Source organism: Dipodomys spectabilis, unplaced genomic scaffold (genome assembly GCF_019054845.1).
Source record: "Dipodomys spectabilis isolate Male_0828 unplaced genomic scaffold, ASM1905484v1 ptg000233l, whole genome shotgun sequence".
NCBI lineage: Eukaryota > Metazoa > Chordata > Mammalia > Rodentia > Heteromyidae > Dipodomys > Dipodomys spectabilis.
The window spans coordinates 4,241,789-4,265,129 of record NW_024870910.1 but is presented as its reverse complement, the minus strand read 5'-3'; the positions used below and the strand labels follow the sequence as shown (position 1 = coordinate 4,265,129).

The 23,341-nt window shown below is 42.1% G+C and overlaps 1 protein-coding gene across 2 annotated transcripts in view; it reads left to right on the top strand.

The window, feature by feature from the left end:
* Window positions 1-23,341, top strand: part of Mctp2 (multiple C2 and transmembrane domain containing 2) — a 136,378-nt gene that overhangs the window by 102,731 nt on the left and 10,306 nt on the right. For both annotated transcript variants that reach the window (XM_042698563.1, XM_042698564.1), the window contains 4 exons: window positions 4,232-4,354; window positions 5,051-5,092; window positions 16,333-16,442; window positions 23,163-23,272. In XM_042698563.1, coding sequence (XP_042554497.1) covers window positions 4,232-4,354; window positions 5,051-5,092; window positions 16,333-16,442; window positions 23,163-23,272 — 385 coding nt within the window. The remainder of the gene's footprint in view (window positions 1-4,231; window positions 4,355-5,050; window positions 5,093-16,332; window positions 16,443-23,162; window positions 23,273-23,341) is intronic.

Here is a 23,341-nt window from a genome sequence, read left to right as displayed (position 1 = left end):
CAGAGAAGATGCTGATGGCTGGGAAAGACATCTTTACCAAAGCCAGACTCTCAACCGCCCAATTTCCACCTTCTGTGAAAATGCGTAATGAGAAATTTATTATCTGATTCTGGATCTGAAACGATGATTGTTACAGAGGAAGAAGGTGATAGTCACGGCATATCAGATGTGTTTACTTCCTTTCTCTTCTTCTCTTTCATGTAGTGCTTTGCTACTTTGGAAACTAGTTACTCTGCCTTTATGAGTGGTGTGAGAATTTTTTTATTAGGCCATAGGTGATTGTTGGGCTTTTTACCATTTCCATAAAATCATCAAGAAATGTAACGTGTAGAGTGGCCAGAAGTGCGATGACAGCATTAAAGTGATGGGATTTTAATAAATGCCTCACATTTAAAGGAGAAGAAAATAGGAAGAGAAGACTATTTAATAAGACACACAGGTATAAAAATAGGTTAGAAGCCTTTCTTTCTATTTAAAAAAAAACCCATTAGGACATTAAAAAGGGGAAATAAAAAGTTAATAAGAAAATCTCTAGGAGAAGCCACTTGAAGACATCCAACTTCTATTTGATATTAAGATCACAGTTATCCATATACATGATCCTCTGATATATATTTTATGATAAATACCTTAATATGCATGGAATTATATATGACATGCATTATATCTATAGGAGATATGCTGTATGATATGTAATGCATATATACTAAGATTCTTGTATATATATGATTGATGACCTTAGTATATTTAGGATCATATATTTATGATTGTGTAATACACATGCATATAGCTTGAAATTTATATGCATTATTTAGTTGCAGAAGATCATAAACATCCAATCTACATGTCTGTTTAAAAAACTACAAGGCACAAACTACTGTTTGGGCTTATTTCTATCCCAAACTAGAACTAATTGATGAAAGTTTGAATAAATACCATGAATCAACCAGGTTATTATGTGTTGTGTAATTGTATTCAAGGCCAATCCATATAGAGCCTAGACACAGTACTTTTTTGAAGTGTGTAGAATTTACACTCAACAGATGTTTGAAGATTATTGATGAGTTATTGAGTCAGTAAACTTTCTGTATATCATGCAATCAAAGTGGAAAGTAGAGACTCTAGTGGGAATGTGGAGGTTTAAATAGAGGCGTAGCTTCCAAAATAGTCGAAACACGACCATTTCTCTCCACCGTACCCTCTCTGTACAGTTTTCTTGAGCCTAGTTCATGACAATAGTCTTATAAATGAAATATGGAACTTCTTTATGGTATTCTCCAGCCTTTCTCATTCTGTCTGCAGTACTGAGAATCAAACCTAGCACACTGCATGGACTAGGCAGTGCTACATCCTCAATAGAGTAACAGATTGTCAATACAAGGGTTAAAATAGTGAGAAATGAGCTGGTGTTGGTGGCTCATGCCTGTAATCCTAACTCATCAGGAGGCTGAGCTCTGAGAATCACAGTTTCAAGGCAGCCCAGGTAGAAAAGCGCGTGAAACTTTTATCTCCAATTAACTACTTCCACCCCCCCATCCCCCGCCATAAAAAACCCAGAGGTAGAGCTGTGGTTCAAGTGGTAGAGTGCTAGCCTTGAGCAAAAAAGCTCAGGGACAGTGCCCAGGCCCTGAACTGAAGCCCCAGGACTGGCATGCATGCGCATGCACGCATGCACACACACACACACACACACACACACACACACACACACGCACACACACACACACATGAAATGAAAAGAGAGAGAAACGTTTCCTCCTTTCTAGTCAGGAAATAGCTTAAAAGAGTCAAATTTCTGGTTCTTACCCATTTTAAAAATGTATTCCTTAATTATCTTTAGTTGTACAAAAGCTTTTTTTTTTTTTTTGCCAGTGGTGGGGCCTGAACTCTGGGCCTGGGCGCTGTCCCTCAGCTCTTTAGCTCAATGCTCTAGCACTTGAGCCACAGTGCCACTTCTGGCTTTTTCTTTTTGCTTATGTGGTGCTGAGGAATCGAACCCAGGGCCTCATGCATGTGAGGCAAGCGCCCTACCACTGAGCCACCTTCCCAGCCCAGGAAATAGATTTCTGTCCATCCGTCTGTCTGTCTGTCTTTCTGGTCCCCTAATACTTTTCATCATGGAAGAGAGAAGGAAAAACACATGATTGATTTATCAGGTGTTTAATTTCTGAGCACTGGCTATAATAACTTATTGGTGAATCTTTGGCAGTAGGAGGTTTGAATTCAGTCTCTCACTGTTGCTTGGCTGGTGCTCTACCATATCACCTTATCTCTAGCCTAGCTTTTTGCTGTTTCATTTGGATTTAGGAGTCTAGCAAACTGTTCTTCCCAGCCTGGCCTCGACCTGTGATCTCCCTTGGATCACAGCCTCTGCAGAGCTTTGATCACTGGTGTGAGCCACAGGCACCCAACAAATGATTGCTTTGTATGTGTAAGTTATAATCTATTTGAGGATAGATTGCAAGAAATGATTTTTTTGGGGGGGTCAGCTGTGGGGCTTGAACTCTGTGCCTGTGCACTGTCCCTGAGCTCTTCTGTTTAAGGCAAATGCTCTACCACTTGAGCCACAGTGCCACCTCTGGTTTTCCAGTGGTTCATTGGAAATAAGAGTCTCACAGACTTTCCTTCTACGGGCTGGCTTTGAACTGCGATCCTCAGATCTCAGCCTCCTGAGTAGCTAGGATGACAGGCATGAGCCACCAGTACCCAGCAAGAAATGTGTTTTTAAAAATATATTTATTTACATAGCAACCCAAATATAAGACAGCAAGAAATCTTAACAATAGTGACATATTGAAAACTTTTAAAAGTTTTCAGTAATAAAACAACATTGCTTTTGGACAGGAAGAGTCACTGTATTTAAATGCAATAATTGCCCTTGTTAGCGGGCATATATTAGTGGATATTTTAGACAGTTACAGCCAATATCTACGCATCTCCTTATTTCATCTTTTAGACTGCTTCTGAGCTCATGAGGAAGTTGAAGTTGCTCAGTTTTATTTTATTGCAAAGGTGGTGTGCAGAGGGGTTTCAGTTACGTATATAAGGTAATGAGTACATTTCTGTTGAATTGTGCTACCCCCTCCCTCGTTTTCTCCCATTTTCCTTCCCTGCTTGGGGTGCTCAGATTTGGAAGTAATTTGCCTAAGATTTCAGTCCTGCCACACGCTCGGCTCATCAAGGGTTCTCATTTATCCTAATTAGTGTGTTTCTTGGAGGTAGAGCTTGTCTGGTTTGCACACAATGCGTGCACTGACTCGGGTGTAGCATGGTGCTCTGAGAGCTGGGCTTGCGCTGGTCTTTGTATGCAGGAGACTTGCATTTCCCAGGCTGGTGGAGATCGGGCGCTAAGTTCCTTCTTGTCTCCTCTCCACAGGGCTTGACCATCCCCCACCTCCAGTGATGCAAACCTAAGGGGTGGAGTGGGAGGGCAAGTTCTAAGTATCTCCCTGAAAGTCTGGAAATTGGAATTTTGATGTTAAATATTGCTCATTTTAAACTTGGACAGCTGAGCTAAAAAAACGTCATCACCCTCTGTAGTTGAAGGCTTTGGTCTGTGTGGCCTAGTGCTTTGTAACCTTGGAATTTTCCCTGCTGCTTTCTCTGATTTGTGACACACAGAAGTCCAGAAGAAAAAAATAATGAGTAGGGTTGACAAAGAAATAGATTTTGTTTTTTTGGGGGGGTCTGGTTGTGGGGCCTGAACTCTGGGCCTGGGCGCTGTCCCTCAGCTCTTCAGCTCAAGGCTAGCGCTCTACCACTTGAGCCATAGCGCCACTTCTGGCTTTTTTCTTTTCGCTTATGTGGTGTTGAGGAATCGAACCCAGGGCCTCATGCATGTAAGGCAAGCGCTCTACCATTGAGCCACCTTCCCAGCCCAGGAAATAGATTTCTGTCTGTCTGTCCGTCAGACTGTCCTTCTGTCCATCCGTCCATCTATTGGTCTGTCTGTCTAGTCTATCAATCTTTGTGCCACTCCTGGGGCTTGAACTCAGGGCCTGGGTGCTGTCCCTTAGCCTTTTTCAGTCAAGACTAGTGCTTTACCACTTGAGCCGGTGTTCCACTTCCAGCTTTTTGGTGGTTAGTTGGAGATAAGGGTCTAAGACTGCAAATCACGGTTCTCAGATCTCAGCCCTCTGAGTAGCTAGGATTCCAGGTTCCAGCCACCGGCACCCGGCTCTCTTGCTGTTTTATTATCCAACATGTCTGACGTTATTTGTCTTCCAATCAGGTGTTTTTGGTCACGGTCTGGAATTTTGAACTCTATATGATCCCCCTGGCATTACTCCTGCTTTTTGTCTACAATTTCATCGGACCCATGAAAGGAAAGGTCAACAGTACACAGGATAGCCAGGTAAGCAGAGATTCATACAGTACTGGTGTTTGTCTTGCATCAACCACCACCACCACCACCACCACCACCACCATCATCACCATCACCATCACCACGTTGCTCAAATGTTGTTTGAGCCATGAGGAACATCCCCAAATACATTCCTGACACCTGCTCATTAACACTGGAGCCTGGGCTGTTCTTCTCTCCTTAGGCCTTTCAACACAGGAGCCCGAGGAAACTCATAAAGGCACAGGAAAGCCTGTGACTTAATTTGATTATTTGCAGCCCAATGTGTTTTCTACTGTCTAATGGGAGGTGTGGTCTCAAAGAGAAAAGTCACTGTGACCACAAACTTGGCACAAATGGAAGAGTACAGCTTCTGGCCCTCACAGAGCGAGAAAAACTGGTCTTAGACGGTAGAGGTTAGCGATGCTTTCCTTCAGCTGCACACCTGCAGAGGGCGCTCACCTCATAGCTTTGTTGAGAGTTCACAGTTTTTATGTAGATTGTACTTCTTGTTTACGGTCTTGCCACCGTGTCCCTGAACTTTAAACGTGTGATTACACGAGAGGGTTATAGCGGACCTTAAATAGGCCAATGTTTAAGCCCGTAGAAAGAAGTTAAGCAGGTGCATGAGCTTCATTTGCCTCGTGTAACTGGCAGTCAATCTGTACTAATGAATTGTGGGTGTGGGGGGCGGGTGTCTCTTTTCAGGACAGCACAGACCTAGAGGAGGAGGAAGACGATGATGATAAGGTACGTGAACTCGTCCTGAGAGAGCTGGAAAAGGGCATTCATGCTGGCAGCAGAGCTATACAGAGTGCACAGCATAGTAAGACTGTTTGAAATCCATACGTTCTGGATATGTAGGATGGAATAGCTCGAGATAGGCTTGGAGAGCTGGAGGGTGAATGCAATCAAGGCATGTGGGGGCAGACATAGAGGGGTCAGGCTGACACCTCCCGGCACCGTTGTTCAACTAGTTGATGCAAATAAAACGGTGGGGGAAAGAACCTCACCAAAACGATATAAAACAGCATAGAATAATTGTACCCTAAGTTTGCCTCCTTATCCAACTATGATAGTAGTAGCATTTGTCTTACAGATCTTACCAGTTTTATCTCTTTCAATTGATAGCTCCTAATTGTGTATCTTTCTGGAAGACTGTGTAAAAGTCTGTGCGCTTTTCTAGGACTGTCAAGAGTAGGGTGGTGAGAAGGGGTAGAGCAAGAAATGTGTCCTGAAAAGCATACCAAGAAGCTTGTGGCTGGATGTAAGCCCAGATCAGGCCTCCCCTTTGTAGATAAAAGGCAGCCCAGGGGAAGTCGGGAGAAAGGCAGGGAGATCGCCGCTCCGTGGGGCTGTGCGCGCGCTACGGTGCGGTCAACCCACTTCCGAGCCTGTCACTCGTCCAGCTGTTGCTGGCAGTGTTTGCAGCTCCATGTCTTGTGTACATCTGTCCCTTTTCTCCTCCTGGGACAGTCTCTCAAATCTGCTGCTTTTGTTGTCATTACACTCGCAGACAAACCTTCTGGAAGAAAATGGGGGGGGGGAATAGCAGAATGCCAAGTGAGATATTTCTAAGCTTCCTGGGTTTGCAGTCCCTTAAGAAACCAAAAACCAAAAAACAAAACCTGTGGATCTATGGGGCTGGCGTGAGTCGCAGGGAGAAGGCTGGGGGGAGGGGGAGGGAAGGGACTGAAAGGCGAACCGTAAGAGCTAGCATGCCAGCAAATCCTCATGCAATAAAATTTCCATCCATGTCATCGAGGGCCTTAAAAATTAATTAAGTACACCAGATGGTTTTTTTTTTTTTGCCCATTTGAAGAAAATGGGTGGATTACAATGTAAATCCTATTTGCTGTGCTCCAGATGACCATCACTGGCCAAATGATGAAACCAAGTTACATAGTTACAAAGAAATCTACCTTTTCCAGGATAGAGGTCCCATCCAATGCAACCTGCTCTCTGAGGAACTAGTAGGAATGGTTTCTGGATGATAAAATCTTCGAATCTCAATGGTCATGGCTACGCCAAGTGCATACCCAGAGATATTCACAGAGAAAATGCTGAGTGCCAGTGAACTTGTTGTCCACTCATTGGGAGGGTACCAATCACAAGTCTGGATCTTCTTGTCCTTTGGACTGACTTGTTATTCAGCCCCCTCCAAGGATGTGACAGATCCTCCTGAATGCCTCATAAACCTCAGGAAACACTCACTGATTTATTCTAAAGAGTACAACTCTGGGCCCAGCCAGATGGCCTTGGTGGTCAGGGGAAGGTAGGAAGTGGGAGTGTGCCCTTCCTCCAGGCCCAGTACCAACCTGAACACAACCTTGTACTGTTTGGCTTGTTTGTGGCTGTGTAGGAAGGCAAGGATGGTTCAATCACCACCTTCCTGATATCTCTCAGCCTCCAGCCATCTCCTTTTTCCGGAAGTCTAGGGTTTGTCTGCCAGTCAGGTGTGTCTCTGGTCACATGGCCGGTCTCCCTGCCAACCAGTTTTTCCCCCCCATCATTAATGGCTCTTCTAAAATCCAGTTCATGGGATTTTATTCCTAATGGGACTCTTAACAGGAAGAAGAGGAGGATTATGGCAGTCTTTGGTGTGCTTGACACTGGACTAAATCAGGGAGACAGGATCTATTAATTAGCTTTAATGGCTCAGATGTGGGTCTCATGTTGACTCATCCTGGTTGATAAAGCTTTTACTAGATTCAGTGCCTCAGATAGACTAATTCCAGGCACAAAAACATTGCTTGGGGAATCAAGTGATACTTCCAGCTCAGCAACACATGTCACAGTCCATTCTTCAGTGCTTTTGAGTGAGGAGGAGGGGCTGGCACATGGGATCCGGTAGCAATAGCAAAATCCAGTTGTCCCAGAACTTACTGAGACTATAAAGTGTTGGGCATTTGTTTCCTACCCGTTCCTTTTCACTGGTACAACGTCATTCTAAAAAACATTTTTTTGAGAGCCTGCTCTGTATGGCATGCATGAAAAAACATGAATGTGAAGGTGCCGAGCCAGGAGACTCTCTTGAGTTTCCTCTCTAAATTTGTGAAGGAAATGTGTTCTGAGAGCTGTAATGCAACAAGGTCTGCTAATCTTCCAGAGGAAGGTATTTCAAAAAGGACAGGCACTGGTGGCTCACACTTGTCATCCTGGCTATTTAGAAGGAGGCTGGATCTGAGGATCTTGGTTTGAAGCCAGTTCAGACAGTAAAGTCTGTGAGATTATTATCTCCAATTAACCACCAAAAATTTAGACATGGGATTGTGGGTCAAGTAGTAGAGTGTCAGCCTTGGGCAAGCATGCTAAAGGACAGGACTCAGACCCTGCATTCATGTCCTAGAACTGGCACTAAACGAAGTAAATAAAAGCAAGAGAATTTGAGGAGATGAATTAGTAGCTTCTGCTACTACAGTCACTAACTTGGAAGGTTAATTCAGACATTATAGTGTAATACATTTTTTTCACTTGTTTTGCCAGTACTGGGATTTGAATCAAAGCTCACTTTGCTTGTGTCCTACTACTTGAACCACACCTCCCATTCAGCTTTTCTGTTGGTTACTTTGGAAGTGAAGTCCCAGAGACTTTTCTGTCTGGCCTTTCTTTGAACTGTGATCCTCTTATTCTCAGTCTCTTGACTAGCTAGGAATACAGGTGAGAATTCCTGGTGCCTGGCCATAAATTTTACTTTATTTTTTAAAAACAAACAACCCCAAAGGCATCATTAACTTAAAGTGAGGTGCAAAAAAAATCATGATTTCAACTGCAAAAGTTTCTCTTTCCCTTTCTTCATTCTAGAGTGATTTTAGGCATGGAGGATAAAACCAAACAGAACAAAACATACTTCGTGCAACTCTTTTTCACTCGGGCAATTCCAAGAGCTTTTGGAGCTTTGGCCATGAGCCCAGGACACAAACCAAATATACATTTCTTATTATATCACAAAAAATCACACTAGGCAAACTTCTACTTTTTTTTATACCAAAGCTCAGAAGTGAGAGATTTATCTCTTTTGGCCCAAGTTGGTTTAAATGAGCTGCTCCTGGTTGAAGGTCCCATCCCCCATTTTGAGAAAGTTGTGACCCAATATCTTTGGGCTATCTGATAAAGGAGTATTTTCAAAGGCAACAAAATCAGGCCATAGATGTGTGTGTGTGTGTGTGTGTGTGTGTGTGTGTGTGTGTGTGTGTGTGCGTGCGTGTGTGTGCGCGTGTGTGCGCGTGTGTGCGCGTGTGTGCATGTGCCGGTTCTTGGGCTTGAACTCAAGGGCTGGGCACTGTCCCTGAGTCTCTTTGTATTCAAGGCTAGTACTCTACTACTTGAGCCAGAGCGCCACTTTCTGAGTAGTTTATTGGAGATAAGAGTCTCTGGGACTTTCCTGCCAAGATTGACTTTGAACTGTGAACCTCAGATCTCAGCCTTCTGAGTAGCTAGGATTACAGGTACCCAGATGATGAGACCATTTCTAAGATGTTTTCATTCAAGTATTCTAAGATGACTTTTTATAGCCATTGCATTACCATTATTATTATTATTATTACTATTATTTTACTATACTTGAGTCCTCAATGTTGCATTTCCCTGCAATATCTAGCTGGAGGTAATTGAAACTCTTAAGTTTGACTCCTCTTTCTGCCCCTTCTGCTGACTGCACCTTCCTAGGAAGTTGGCCTTGATGCTCCCTTCTCTTTTGAGAGTTGCAGAACTAGATTTAGCTCAGCCTGAAGTTCAAAGTCAAGACTGCTGGAGGGTGCATTCCCTAGAGAGAGCTACACATCATTCTGTCTCAGTGTGTAGTAGCCTGCTCCACTTCAAGTGCTCATCCTAGGCCTGTGCCCAGAGTGACTGGTGATTCTTCACGCCGGCGTTCTGTCTGGAGGTGTTCTCCACACTGGGTGCTTCTCATGCCTCATGTTAGACAAGACAGACCTTGCTCCTGGGATGTGTAACACATCCGTGCCAGGAGGGACTGTTTACGAGTGATAAACACACGGCCATTCCAGGCACAACTGGAGAAGAAGAGAAACTCCTTTCTATCCCCAAACAATTCATCTTGACGGTGACACTCCTTAATTGCTAGCTCCTCTTCTATCTAGTACCATCCCAGAAGTCTCTGCAAGATGAAAGGCTGCCTCTCCCTGCCCCTCTCCCATCCCTTCTTGTGTCTGTCTCTGAAGCACAGAACAGAACGCAGTCTGGGGTCTGTCACACATTTACTGTCTGGAACAGAGATGGTTGTAAAATGACATCAGTTAGAGCTTCTTGTTCCTTCTCGTTGCAGAAAGCACATGATGGTAATGTGTGTTCGAAAAACCACAATTTTGTCTTTTCTTTCATGAACTTTTAGTGATGGCATAAAAGTTTTGGGTAACTAGATTTTTTTTTTTTTACTTTTGAGAGATGAAACATTCAGACTCACCTTTGAAGAGAGGAAATCCTTCTTTCTTACACCTGATGGCCCATGTAAGAAATTGCTTGTTATAAGTATAGTTCGCTAGGGACCTCAGAACAAACAGATAATGGGTAAGTTCAGCCACCAGCAATCGGTTGACATTTCCTATTTGTATTAGATTCCATATGTGGAATCCTTCCGTGTGGGCCTTATTTGTACGGATGGATTACAATGAAAATTGCATTAATTTTCTACACAGTAAAGGTCAGTAATTGAAGCATGAACCAAGAAACTATTGTGTAGGATGCTGTATCTCTCACTTGGGAAAGGTCAGACAAGACAATAATATCTTGTTTTCATTGCGGAAGGTAGACATAAATACCTGCATTAGAGTTTCTTTTTTTCTAGCATGACAATCACTTACATGGAATATTTTACCATGTACTGTTAACATCAGGAAGAAGGAATCACAAGGCTGTGTAGTAAAAGAGAAAAAAAATCACCTACTTACTTCTGGCAGGGAAAATAAATTCTACTCTGGAGCCTGTATTGTGGCCTGGATTGTTTTGGTTTGTTTGTTTGTTTGAAACTGGGCTACCAAAGGACTTCAACCATCATCAGTGAGGTCGTTAGTGCCTGGATAGGGTTTATGAAAAAAGGAATTCTTCTCTATCTATTATGGATTGAAAAAGAAATCAAAACAGACACAGAGATTTTCTTTTAAGAAACATTGACATTGTTGTTGATTGATGGATATTTTATAATAAAAAGATGCAAATGGGTATTGGATGTATTTCGTACTTTCACAACTTAGATGTTAAAGTACATCTTAAGCCATGGGTTTCAGTATTCAAAATGTCTCTCCACCATCCTCCTGATTGATTAGTGTTCATCTATCCATCTGTGTGTCCATCTGTCCATATGTCCATCCGTCCGCCCATCCATGTCCATCCATCCATCCACCAACCCATCCATCCATGCATACATCCATCAGTCTGTCTATCTATCTATCATCTATCTTCTAGTTTTGGATGTCTCTCCATCAATTAACTTTTCATCTTTTGGATGAAGTGTTTAGGTCCTCCATGGAGATTCCTTTTATTTTCTAGGACCAATCATCACCTGTTGGTAAGTACCAGTGTGGCGCCTGGTATTACGAACAGATAGAGCAGTGTGGAGGCCCTTAGCAATGATGATGATTCAACATCCAAAGCCTGTGTGTTCATTTTCCAAAATAAAGGAACTACCTGAGAAAGAAATGCTCTTTAGAAAGAGTATAGACATCTCCTTCCACCTTTATTCAAATACTCTGTAAGGGAAGAAGGAGGAAGAAAGAGGAAGAAAGAGATAGAGCCGGAGACAGAAGACAGAGACAAAGACAGACTGTCCAATCATAAAGACTCATAGGAAAAAAAAATCTTAAGGTATTTCTCGGTGTATTAAGCTCTGAGATTCCCAAAGAACAAGTTTAATCGCATTTATGAGAAATGATGTGTTGTGCTCTTTGTTGTGACAGATGATGAAGTTTTCTTGCATTAAATGCTGCCTTGTTTCTAATCATAATTCCTGAAGTTTTCAAGTTACAGGATTTTACTATGGAGTGGAATAGAGAATAGACCAAATGCCTTTTCATTGTCCAAAGATCACATTTTTTTTGCATCTCTCTTGTGGGTGACTAAAAATAATGGGAAGATTTGAGGCTTAAAAATTTTGCATCCAATTCTTTTGGAAGTTGTGGGTGTTCTGGGATGAGTAGAACTTCATTTTTTTTTTTTTTTTTTTTTTTTTTTTTTTTTTTTTTTTGGGTCCGGTCGTGGGGCCTGAACTCTGGGCCTGGGCGCTGTCCCTCAGCTCTTCAGCTCAAGGCTAGCGCTCTACCACTTGAGCCACAGTGCCACTTCCGGCTTTTTTCTTTTTGCTTATGTGGTGCTGGGGAATCGAACCCAGGGCCTCGAGCATGCAAGACAAGTGCTCTACCACTGAGCCACCTTCCCAGCCCAGAACTTCATTTTTAAGAGTGTTGGGAGAATATTTTTTTTCCCTTACCCCGGTCAGTTTTCAGGGATATCTCTTTGGTTTGGCTCAGATAATTAATAGAGGAATGAGAGTTTTTCTAAATCAGAACATGCAGGAAAGATTTAAAGTAACATACCGATTATATAATTAATTCTCAGTTGAAAATTCATTTTGATGGTGTTAATTCTCTCCCAGAGGTTCAAAGCTAGTTTATTGCACCTACAGTGTTCGACTTGCTGGAAACACAGGGGAGAAAACGAGGCTCTGAGGAAGGAAGGGCTTGCCTTCTGATTTATTCTTTATGGCCTTTGTTTTTTGTGTTTTTTGTGTTTGTTTTTTTAACAAACAGCAGCTATGCTATGCTGTGGGCACTTTATTTATCTTTAATGCGGCTGTTTATAAAACTTAGTCCAAAAGACTTGATCCATTTGATGTCTTCTAGAAAAGGAGATAATTTATAGAAAGGTGATCTACCTTGCGTTCATCTTTATCTGATTGCTATTTCGAGTTACAAATTTAGTTCGTTTTTGCAGTCAGTGCTATTTTGTCCCCCCCTTTTGGTATTTTTTTTAAGGGAATTTTATGAGATGTGAATGGTGGACTTCTTCAGGTTTTTGAATAAGTAAAATCCTCTTCTTTTTCAAATGGAAAAAAAAAAACCCAGTGGAAATCGATGTCTAATCCCCACCATGGTGTCCACTTGCACAACCTGACCAGTGACCATCTCTACTGTTTGATTGCATACATATAAATCATGAGCCTGCATGAGAAAAGGGAAATGCAAACACAGGCACAGGGCGCACCAGGCGACTTTCTCCGTGACTCATTCCCTTCCTCGGCCTTTCTGGCAGCTGCCGCAGATGTAATGTCGTGTTTGCTAAACTATGTTACCACCACACTCCCCGGTTCAATCTGAAATGTGTAAATAAAAGCAGCGTGGTGCAGGGAGCTGCCAAATGATCTTTCCTGCAACTCGGGGTGACATGAGTAGACTTGTCCCGAAGATCATTTCTTTGGAGACTTAAATTAAACCATTATTCTTTCAACCAGACAGAAGGCAGCCCTTCTTTGTCCTTTTCCCCCCTCTTCTTGAAGGGGAAGTGCTTATGTTTAGGAAACACCTGGAGAGTAATCCAGGTTGTTAATAAATGTATCTGATAGGGTTTCATGTTCTGGGGCTCAAGAAATGGTTAAAGCTTTCTCTGGGTAGGATCTGTTTGGGTATGTTTCCCAAGGGTTTGACTGCTAGGAACTGGGTCCCCAGTGTGACAGTGAGCAGGAGACTCATGGAAGGGAATTGGGCCACGATGAACCACCCGGGGAAAGTGAGTGATGCTAGCCCTGTGGAATGAGTGGTTGCTAGACTGGTTGTTATAACGCAAGGGCATGCCACGTTCTTGGTCCCTGCTGTGCAAGGCCCACGCTGGTGGTAAGCTCAGTCATCCAAATCATCGTCCAAATAAACCTCTTTACTGGGCACAACAGCAAGCCTCCCAGACTTTGCTATAGCCCCACAAGTGGTCTAATACAAGTTCAAAGCCACTAGATCACAGGGCCTTATAAATCATAGTCCTTATTTTGACCCATCAGTGTAAGCTGGGTTACTTTTGACCCTCTTATACACATGTGGGCCTTATTCTTGCCCTACACACATCCATTTGTTCAACAAGCATCTCGAGTACCGAGGAGGAGGTACCGGCATGAGTTGTTGGTGCTGCTGATAACCAGGTCAGATAGCGCAGTCTGGCTTTATCTGCTGGTCCATCAGTTCAAGTGGGGACATAGGGTAGCAGAATGGGAAGGTTGTGGAGAAAATGAACGAAAATATAAATAGCATCCTCCTCTAGGACAGAAGCTACCATGTCTTGCAACATACACACAGACGGTATCCAAAGGCATCTAGGCATTTCAGAGAACAGAAACGATTGCAGTCTTAATCCTCAGATAGGCTCAGATGGACAGTTCTTCTTCTCATCTATCAGTGGCAAAGTCTTGTGTAGGACTTCTCCTGAGTGGGGAGGAATACAGGCATGAGCCACCGGCGCCTGGCTTGAAAAGTATTGCTTAATGATGATCTACAGTGGAGTCAATTAAGGTGTCAATTTAATGACCATTTAGTGTAGCTCTGAAGATGATTAAGAACAATTTTGTGAAGTATTACAAGTGAAAAGGTGACATTAGAAATTATATTGTTAAAATAATCCTGGCATGGGATTAGAGACAGATTGGACTAAAATGCCACTAGGTGTCATTTAAACTGTTCACATGGCCATCGTGACCAGTTTGTCATTTTAATGTGCACAATTTAGGTTTCTGTTTTGCTTTGAAATAATGGGCTTAAGAAAATGAAATGGAATAATAGAGTTCCACCAATATGATAAAACCAAGTTGTTTTATTAAAACAAAAATTACATGCAGTTGATTACTTTCTTAAGAGTAAATGGAACTGGATGATGAATTATTATTATTTTTTACCCTGGATTATAGTAAGGCCCTTTTAGCCTAGTCTTTGGATTCCAAATATTGAAACTAAAGCATCAAATTCATTAAAAATGAAAAGGACTTTGTCAAAATCATTTATTGGTCTGGTCTTACTAATTCACGAATCCTCTTTTTACAACCAAGTCTGCGGTATTTGGTTGTTGCATAGGCAAAAATAAAAAAAATTAAAAAATCAGGCAATTAAAATAGGAAGTTTTTTTTTTTTTATTAAATTGAACCACATGGAAATTTGAGCCATTTTTCCAAGAAATTGTTTTGACCTAAATGAGTTTCTGTAGAAAAGAGGAAACCACTTTTGCCCTTTGGGTCAAATTCCCCAGTGCTTTCAAATGTGCCTTTTCTAAACCCGGGCACTTACGGAGGAGACAGAGATGGGTTTTCATCATTGTGTTCATGAATAGATGTCAGCAGTTGGCTGAACATAAATGAGGTCGGTCTGGCTGCATATCTAATTTTTAATACAAACTGCTTAGGCGAATTATAGTAAGGGAGGGGAGGAAAAAAAAGAATTTAAAACTAGGATAAAAATGCAAGTGTCTTGCAAGTTTGCTATTGCGAGAAGGAATGATGAGCCTCATTTTTTTCTTCCTATATTAACTGGTTGGTAGGGGAAAATCAAAGGAGGAGGCAACACTGCTCGATAAAAAAATGTACTCATTACCTTACTCATGTAACTAACCCCTCTGTACAGTATTTTTACAATAAAAAGTGTTAAAAACAAGAAATACAGAATAAATGGCTATGTAAGAGAACAGACTAGCTGGGAAGAAGTCCCTCAAGCCATTGTAGACCCCAGTACTTCAAGAGAGAAGGTAATAATACTACGTTCTAGCCTGGCCTTTGTCTTTGGTCTGTTTTACCCTTAGCCTCAGAAACAAGGGCAGATAAAAGAAGGGAAGCTAGTGCTTTTTGATATCATCACCCAATTTGTGCTGTTATTGACTATCGCTCAAGGGCGGTGGGTAGTGTTCCATTTCATGATTCCAGTTTAATGAAGCCAAAAACATAAGATGAATATCATGATTTTTTCCCCCTCTTGATGCACTGGGAATATGATAGGACTCACTTCCTAAACTTAGAAGCATTTGCTTATTAGCCTCCTGTAAGTTAAACCCAAGTAAACTTCTCATTAAGAAAGACCATATCTGGAGTTGAGACTTGAACCTTATCTGGAGCTGAGACTTGAACCTGAGTAGCGATGAGCCAAAGAGGGGCAGGAGCGATGAGATTATCTCACCCCAAGTACGGTGTGGCTCGAGGAGACGTTAGGAGATTTTCACAGAAGAGAAGAAATTAGGGAATTTTCTTTCCTTGGCCATTTGCCTAATGTCTAGATTATGTTGGTAACGTTCGGTTTATGTACCATGGTACAAGCACATTTAAAGTCTGTATATACAAGTTGGGGAGGATGCGCTTAGAAAACAGAAATCCATCGCCATCGAAGAATTACAAACCGAGGAAGATGAGCTTCTAATTGCTCACGCTATCATGAACACATGGACGACTCTCCAATGTCCCTGCACAAATGATGTGGGAGGCCGGGGTCCAGGGCCATGCATGATCCAGTTGCTTCAAGCAGGGTCTTTTGGTATTTGCCCAACAAAGAGGAATGACTGGAATGTTCTTCAGACCTGCCAATGGCTGGCCACATGATATAAAATGGCAGCAGTTTGAGTAAGAAACCTCAGTGTGAAGGAGCGTGTTATGTGTATCTCCAACATATCCTTGCGGTGGGAGCAGTACTGCAGGACTGCAAGAGAAGACGGTTCTTGAGATGGCATTGAGAAGAAGGGCAAGCACGGAGTCCACTTGGCTTAGACCCTGTGGAATTCTGCAGGGGAAGGTCCAGGCCACTCAGGCCCAGAAGCGAAGCCCCTGGTTTCTAGGGGTTTTGACCTGTCACCACCTGGTAGCTGGGGTAGAACGGAGGCAGCTGGTGATAATAAAGCAACAAGTTGTGATACATTGGACACTTAAAACTCTGTTGGTTAAATTCTGATACCATTGCCTGAGTTCTGGAGAGGCACAATAAAATATGCATTGGCTACGTTAAATCTCGCTTCTGTCTCCCCAGGAATCTGAGAAAAAGGGGTTCATTGAGAGACTCTATATGGTCCAGGATATTGTCTCCACTGTCCAAAACATCTTGGAGGAAGTAGCATCTTTTGGAGAAAGAATTAAAAAGTAAGTCGTTGTCGGTGCATGATGTGGGGTAGAAAGTAGATCAGGGATGGTGGAAGGAGGGGACCAAGAGGCCAGAGGAGTTACAACGCAAATGAAAGCAGGAGCATCATACCAGCCTGCTTTGATGTGGGTTGGCTTGTGTGTTGGGCTTGTCAGCTTCACGGTTGGGTGTCCCCTTGGAATTGGGGTGACCATATGGCTCAGTGTACGTGAATTGTCCCAGGGTGACTATTAATAGTGTCCACTTTCATTCTCCATCATGCCCTGGTTTGGGTGATAGATTCTGGGATGTAAAAATAGGTTACCCTCTTCCTCAAGGATGCCCTCAGAGAGCCTTTCTCATGGGCATCCCAAATTGCAATGAGTGTCGGGCGTGAAATCTTTCTCTGGGTGATCTGAGAAGGGGACACACAGCTTGCTGCACCCCTGGATGGATGCCTGGGCCTTGATTCACCATGTACAGGGGTCTCAGCATGGCAGTTGGACAGGTCGTGCCTTGTAGACAAGACTTATCCTTATATAAGCCATGTGGTCCGTGACACATACAACTCTGTCCATCGGAGGGCAGAAGCTGTCAGCTGGTATGTAGTTAGACATAGAAAAACCCAAACAAACAACAAAACCAAATCAAACCAGGAGAGCCTTGACTCAAATCCAACCCAAGAGAGTTCTTTCTCCAGGAGACCAGATGCTGGAGGAAGTCTGATTAGTACAGAGAGGTTAATAGGGGGGAGAGGGAGAGAGAGAGAGAAGAAAAAATGAACACTACGATTTCTCAATATCCCTGAGGACAAGATCACAGCTGGCAAAGAAGGGGTGAATGAGGGCTCTAGTCAATGGGGGCCCTTTGTCCAGGGGAGGGGATTGAACAGCCCCCTGACATAGGGAGTGGACAGTGGCAGTGTCTGGAGATGAGGTTTATCATTCAGAGTCTTGAGTGGAAGGAAAAGCCCCTTCATACAGAAGGGAGAAGGGTAAGAGGAGGCTCTGAAGTGGGGGCAAGGCCCAGGAAGGAAGATCATGTGGTGTGTGTGTGGGGGGGGGGACACGGTCCCCATTCTTCCGCCTCTCTAAAACACAACTGTGCCTGTTGTATGGTGGATAATGTTAAAGGAAATGGGTCTGAGGAGAAAAGAGGGCAGCGTGATTAAAAGAGGCTCCCAGCGTTTAAGAGTGCTTTCTGAGGGGGCAGCTGTGCCCGGTGCAGCTGTGGCGGCCATGGCGGAGATGTGTTTTCAGCCACGAACAGAGAGTCCTGTTGTGCCCAGCTGCTCCTATTAATTCTCTGGCCATGCATGATCGCGGTGACCTTAACGTCCCCGCTGCCCATTCAAGTGGGACTTCGTGTGTCATCCGGTTGGAATTCTATTGTAATTCAGTGCTTAAGAACTAGGAAAACTTTTACCCTAAGTTTTGGCAACTAACAGTCTCACATAAAACTCTTGGAGCAAGTTTCATGGCTACGGATATGGGGGGGGGGGAAGCTCCAATGGCGCTATATTGACAGGGAATACATGATGTCTTCTTTTATTCCTTCCTGTACTTTGTGTAAGTACCTCTTCGAATGTGATACAGATGTCAAATGTACGTATCACATAAGGACTCAATGCTCGAGACGTCAGGTAGGCCAGGTAAGATCGGCAACGTACTGGTGTATGTTCTGGTCTGATGGAGTAATGGCTCCAGCCACGGTGTCCTTGAGTGGCTACAGAAATCTCCAAGGAGGAAGGAGAGAACAAGATTCACATGGATCTAGGAGAACAGGGAAATCACGCCAGCACAGGTTTCAGGGCTCCATGTAGAAATCACATTCAAATGGGATGAAGCTAACCCGCCCCAACCCGGAAGGGAAGTGGAGATTGCCTGGGCAAGGAAGATGGGCAAGCGGGTTACAAGCACATCGAGAGCAGGGGAGGGAGAGGATCATGCGTTTGGTCTCATCTGAGAATCACCTGTTGGAAAGAGCAATCATGAAGATAGAAAGACCCAGGAGGCATCTGGGGTCTAGGGCTCAGGTGTAAGGAGAGTTTACAACCTCATGTGAGAACTGTGAATGAAAGCACACGCAGGGACAATATTACAATATTACAACAGACAAGTCCAAAGTGGGGTGGTGGAATTTGTCTCTATCTATCTATCTTCTATCTATCTATCTATCTATCTATCTATCTATCTATCTATCTATCTATCTATCTATCTATCTATCTATCTATCTATCTATCTATCTATCTACCTACCTACCTACCTACCTACCTACCTACCTACCTACCTACCTACCTATCTATCTATCTATCTATCTATCTATCTATCTTTCTTTCTATCTATCCATCCATCCGTCTGTTTCCATCCATCATCAGTTATCTGTCTGTCTCTTTGTGTCTGTGTGAGGAATTCAGAAGACTTCATTTGTCCCTGCCTAGGAGTCAAGGAAAGGAATCACCACATTGGCCCAACCATGAAAACAATGAGGGCAGACAGGTTGGAGAGGAGGTAGGCACTGCTTTTGGGATGTGTGCACCATCATTAAGTAATTAATTAATGCCAATTGTATCTTTTTGTACACTTTGGTGAGCCTATGTGGTTGAATGAATGAAGGAGGAACTCAATATTCCCCGGTCCCCTCCCCCCAATTTGTTTCATGTCTCCTTAAAATGTGTGGAGCTCCCATGGGAGGAAAATTGATGAGCCTGTGAATTGTTTTTAATATATAAATGGTTTGATTGGAAGATGGGAAAGATTGGACTCTGCCAAGAATTCTGGCTTGTAATAATTTTATATTCATTCATTTAGCGAGAGCTAGTCTCTGATTCCTATTTTGATTTCTTTCTTGGTCCCAGAATACATTATTTAATTTCTTATCACTTTAGGGATTTTCTACATCTGGTTTTCTACTTTTCCTGTTCGTCCCTTAATTTCTTTATGTTCAGAAAATACTGACTTACCAATGGCCTACTTCTATAAATTTCCCCTCTGATGTTGGCAAGTGAAAGATTGGGTGTATGTTTGTGCATATTTTTTCAACAGGGTCTGTTGTATGTGTATTGTTCATGTTTTGAGTTTTGGTCGGCTGGTTCTCTTAGACATTTGTTAAAATCTTCTGTGACTGGGAATTTGTCTATCCTTGTGGATTGGTTAGTTTTTGTTTTCTATGTATTTGAAGTAAAGTTATCAGTTCTTAGTGTGTTAAAACTCTTCTTCTCCTGGTGAGTTGGGTTATTGGCCAATGTGAAGTAGCCTAATTAGTAATAGGCTGAAATTTTAAGTGTCCTTAAGCCTTTTTGTACTCAAGGCTAGCGCTCTACCACTTGAAACACCATTTCTAGCTTTTCCTGAGGAGTCTTTTTCTAAGAGACTGATGGACTTCCCTTGCCCGGGCTGGCTTTGAACCTGTATCCTTAGATCTCAGCTTCCTGAGCAGCGAGGATGACAGGCATGACTCACCTTGCCCTGCCTGTCATTTAACTTTCAGGTGTGTGATTTCCTCTGATTGCCAGGAGTTGAAATACTCTTCTGCTATTCATTTAGTTGTCGCTCCTCATTTAGCAGCATAATTTCCCGAAGTCTAACGTTAACTGCTGATTCCACTTCCTCATCAGTGTGGGACTCTTCATCTCAGTTCTGGGAGCCTGAACTTCTCTGGTGTCTTTCATGTTTGCGTTTCGTGGGTGATGCCTTCCCGAGTGTTTGCCATGGACGATCTTGTACTGTGTGTGTTTCTATAGCATTGAGACATTTCACTCTATAGTTGGATTTCTAAAGATGGTCATTTTCCTTTGTCAGCATTCTACTTTCTTTTTAAATCTTCTTGGTCGTCTCTTTGTTATCTCTTCCTTAGTGATAGTATTACTTTTCATTCTCCACTTTTATCACTTCTACCATTTCAGGTTAGTTCTCAATACTGGAAATCTTTTTTTATTTTGGAACTTCCTCTCTATTATTTCTTGTGCTGGTTCTTATTTGTGGTACTGTGTGTGTGTGTGTGTGTGTGTGTGTGTGTGTGTGTGTGTGTGTGTGTGTGTGTGTTTGCATTATACGTAATTGGGAAATCATATTTCTTGGGTTTTGTTCTGGGATTATACTGTCTGGTTTGATAGTGAATATTACTAGAGAGGATTTTAAACAGTTACCATGGGCAGCTACCAACACGAGATCCTCTTTTATTTTTAATCCTAATGCTTTGTGAAACTTTTCCATCTGCGTTGGTGGCCCAACTTTGGTTGGTCACCTTACCTAGTGTCAAGGTCCTGGCCAGCATGGTTGTGTCCACTTTTGCATAGTTCTTCCTCCTCTTTTCATTTATCCTCTGCATCTCATGCTTTACGCGGAGTCTGTACGCTTCAGGCCAGGGTGGCAATCTGTTTGGCTCTTTATCTTGTATCCCCGTGGACCACACAGGAAGCAAATAAACTCAGCATTCCAGTATTTCACAGGAATTATCAGAGTAAAACTAGACCTTGGCTCACCTCCCCCCACCTCTACCCCCGACCCGAGTCTTTGTGCTCATCTTATTGTCACACTCTTATTATTTTCTTATTTTCATGTCAGCCTAGTGTTGGCCTCATTTCCTTTTCTTCTTCCTTTTCTTTCCAAAATGAGCTAAGATGTGGTTTACCTTGTATTTTACTTTCTTAAGGTATAATAGTATTATACCTTAAGGAAACCGTAATGCAATCATAATGCATACTTTTTTCTCAATCTAATTTTATACATTTATGCTAGCTTTACTTGTCTTCAAATTCCTACCTGATTTGCTTTGTTCTCATATTTATGCTAACTTGGCACAGGATCAAGGAAAAATTTAGTGTAGCTAACACTTAGTCCAGATAGTACTGTTGATGGCACATAGATGTCTGTGTCCTAGATACTGGGATAAGAGATTTGATAAAATATCAAAGATTTTCTATCTCTAGAAGATGTTGTTTTTTGCATATGTGAAACGTGAGTAAAACACCGAGAGCTTGGTGCAATATTGGTGCTTATGCTTCTGGTTAAGGAATGTTTGAACAGAAAAATTTCAAATTATAACATACTAAGTTAGTAATCTGCCAGGGTGAAAAATAAAAGAGTGGATTTGTATCCAGGATCTCCCGTTATGTTTGCACTTAAAAAAAAAAAAGCAAAAAAGCTAATGCCGTTGAATATTTGTCTTGATATTTTATTATAGCTGGTAGGAGTCCATTATAAACATAATCAAACACAGCCAATGAAGCAGTGTCTCCGACCACATTCTGTACCTTCTTCCTCTTCAATCATAGCTAGTTAGCATTAAGTATCTTTCAGAGGTTTGCTCGGGATGAAACCTGTAAGTACAGAATTTATACATGTAGAAATTCAGTGATATAGCTATAATTATTTACATATTATATGTCATTATTAATGTATTGAATTATTTATATATTATATAGAATTATTTATATATAGCATGCAAGTATATATTACATGTGATTTTAATGTTATGTAACATATGTAATTATATATTATATGCAATTGTTCACTACATATTACAAATATACTTATATGTATATTTTTCACTATTTCTACCTTGAACATCCATTTTGTGGTTTTGGGTGCGTGGATAGTCTTTGTTTTCATAGCTTTCCACACCCATGCATTATTGCAGAGTATAAATCTAGCTTTTCATTGCCTTGGATATTTTGTAGAGGGATTTCTTCGTGAGGTTATTTTCTTCGTAAGTGCTGCTGTTGTGAGCTGCACCGATGGACATTCATGGGGCTTGTCTGGGGTTGTGACGTGACTAGGGATCGCTGCAAGTTTGATGCTTTGCCACCCCAGGTGGCTGGAGCAAATGTGAAGCCCACCTATAATCAGACACATCTTTCGAACTTACCCCCGCCCCCAATCTTTTGTTACGAGTTTTACTCTGAAAAGGTGAGGGTGGGCTGGTTCTACATAGGTGTATCAAAATCGTCAATAAAGAAATGGAGGAAACACTTCAATGAGCGGTAGGCTTGTAATCGTTTGACCAAATCCAGAAACTGACAAGGAAACATAAAGATGAATTTGATCATGTAAGAAGATGTATCTTTATTTTTTAAATTATGAACAAGATAAAGACAAAGCTTACTAAATAGAAAAAAAAAAGTGAGCTAAAATAAAACATAAAATCATGACAGAGCACTGATTTCTTTACTATCCAAAGAGGTACTTTAAAACACTAAGAACAAAGCCAAGAAAACAGTGTCAGAGAAAACACACAAGTAGGAAACTCCTTTCCTCCGGTTGAGAGTATACAGTGTGCCAGATCTTGAACTCACTACTAAAATAGAAGACTACGCTCAACTCTAGCAAATTTACCTGTGATAGAAGTGTTACTACATCCTTTGTTTTTCCAGGTAGAAGCATATAGATCAAACTAATGCTTACTTGTCTACATGTGTGGTAGAATTGGAGTTTTCTACTTACTTCTTTGACCAAAATAAGTCTTCTGTTAGGAACTTCTGATTCCCGGAAAGCAAAATCAGTGCTGTTCTAACAAGTAGAATGGCTACTGGGCGATGTTCTTTCTCCTCATTAATGGGTCTCAAATCATACAGTGGAGTTTGATCTTGACAATCCTTTATGAAAGGACATGTAAGTCCATGGCTTCAAGAAGCTTGGCCAATAGACTTGGCTTTACTACCCGTGCAAAATACACCTGCCAGGGTGACTGTGGAAGTCTCTGGGCTTCAAGGAAATGACATCGATGTGGTTTGTCCACAGCACCTTTAACTGGACGGTCCCTTTCCTCTCGATGCTGGCCTGCCTGGTCCTTGCCATCATTACTGTCATCTTGTACTTCGTTCCTCTGCGTTACATCGTTTTAATCTGGGGTAAGTTTGCCTTGGCCTTCCTGCTAGCAGGCAGTTCGAGGTAAGAACCAATTACTCAACTCTTAAAGT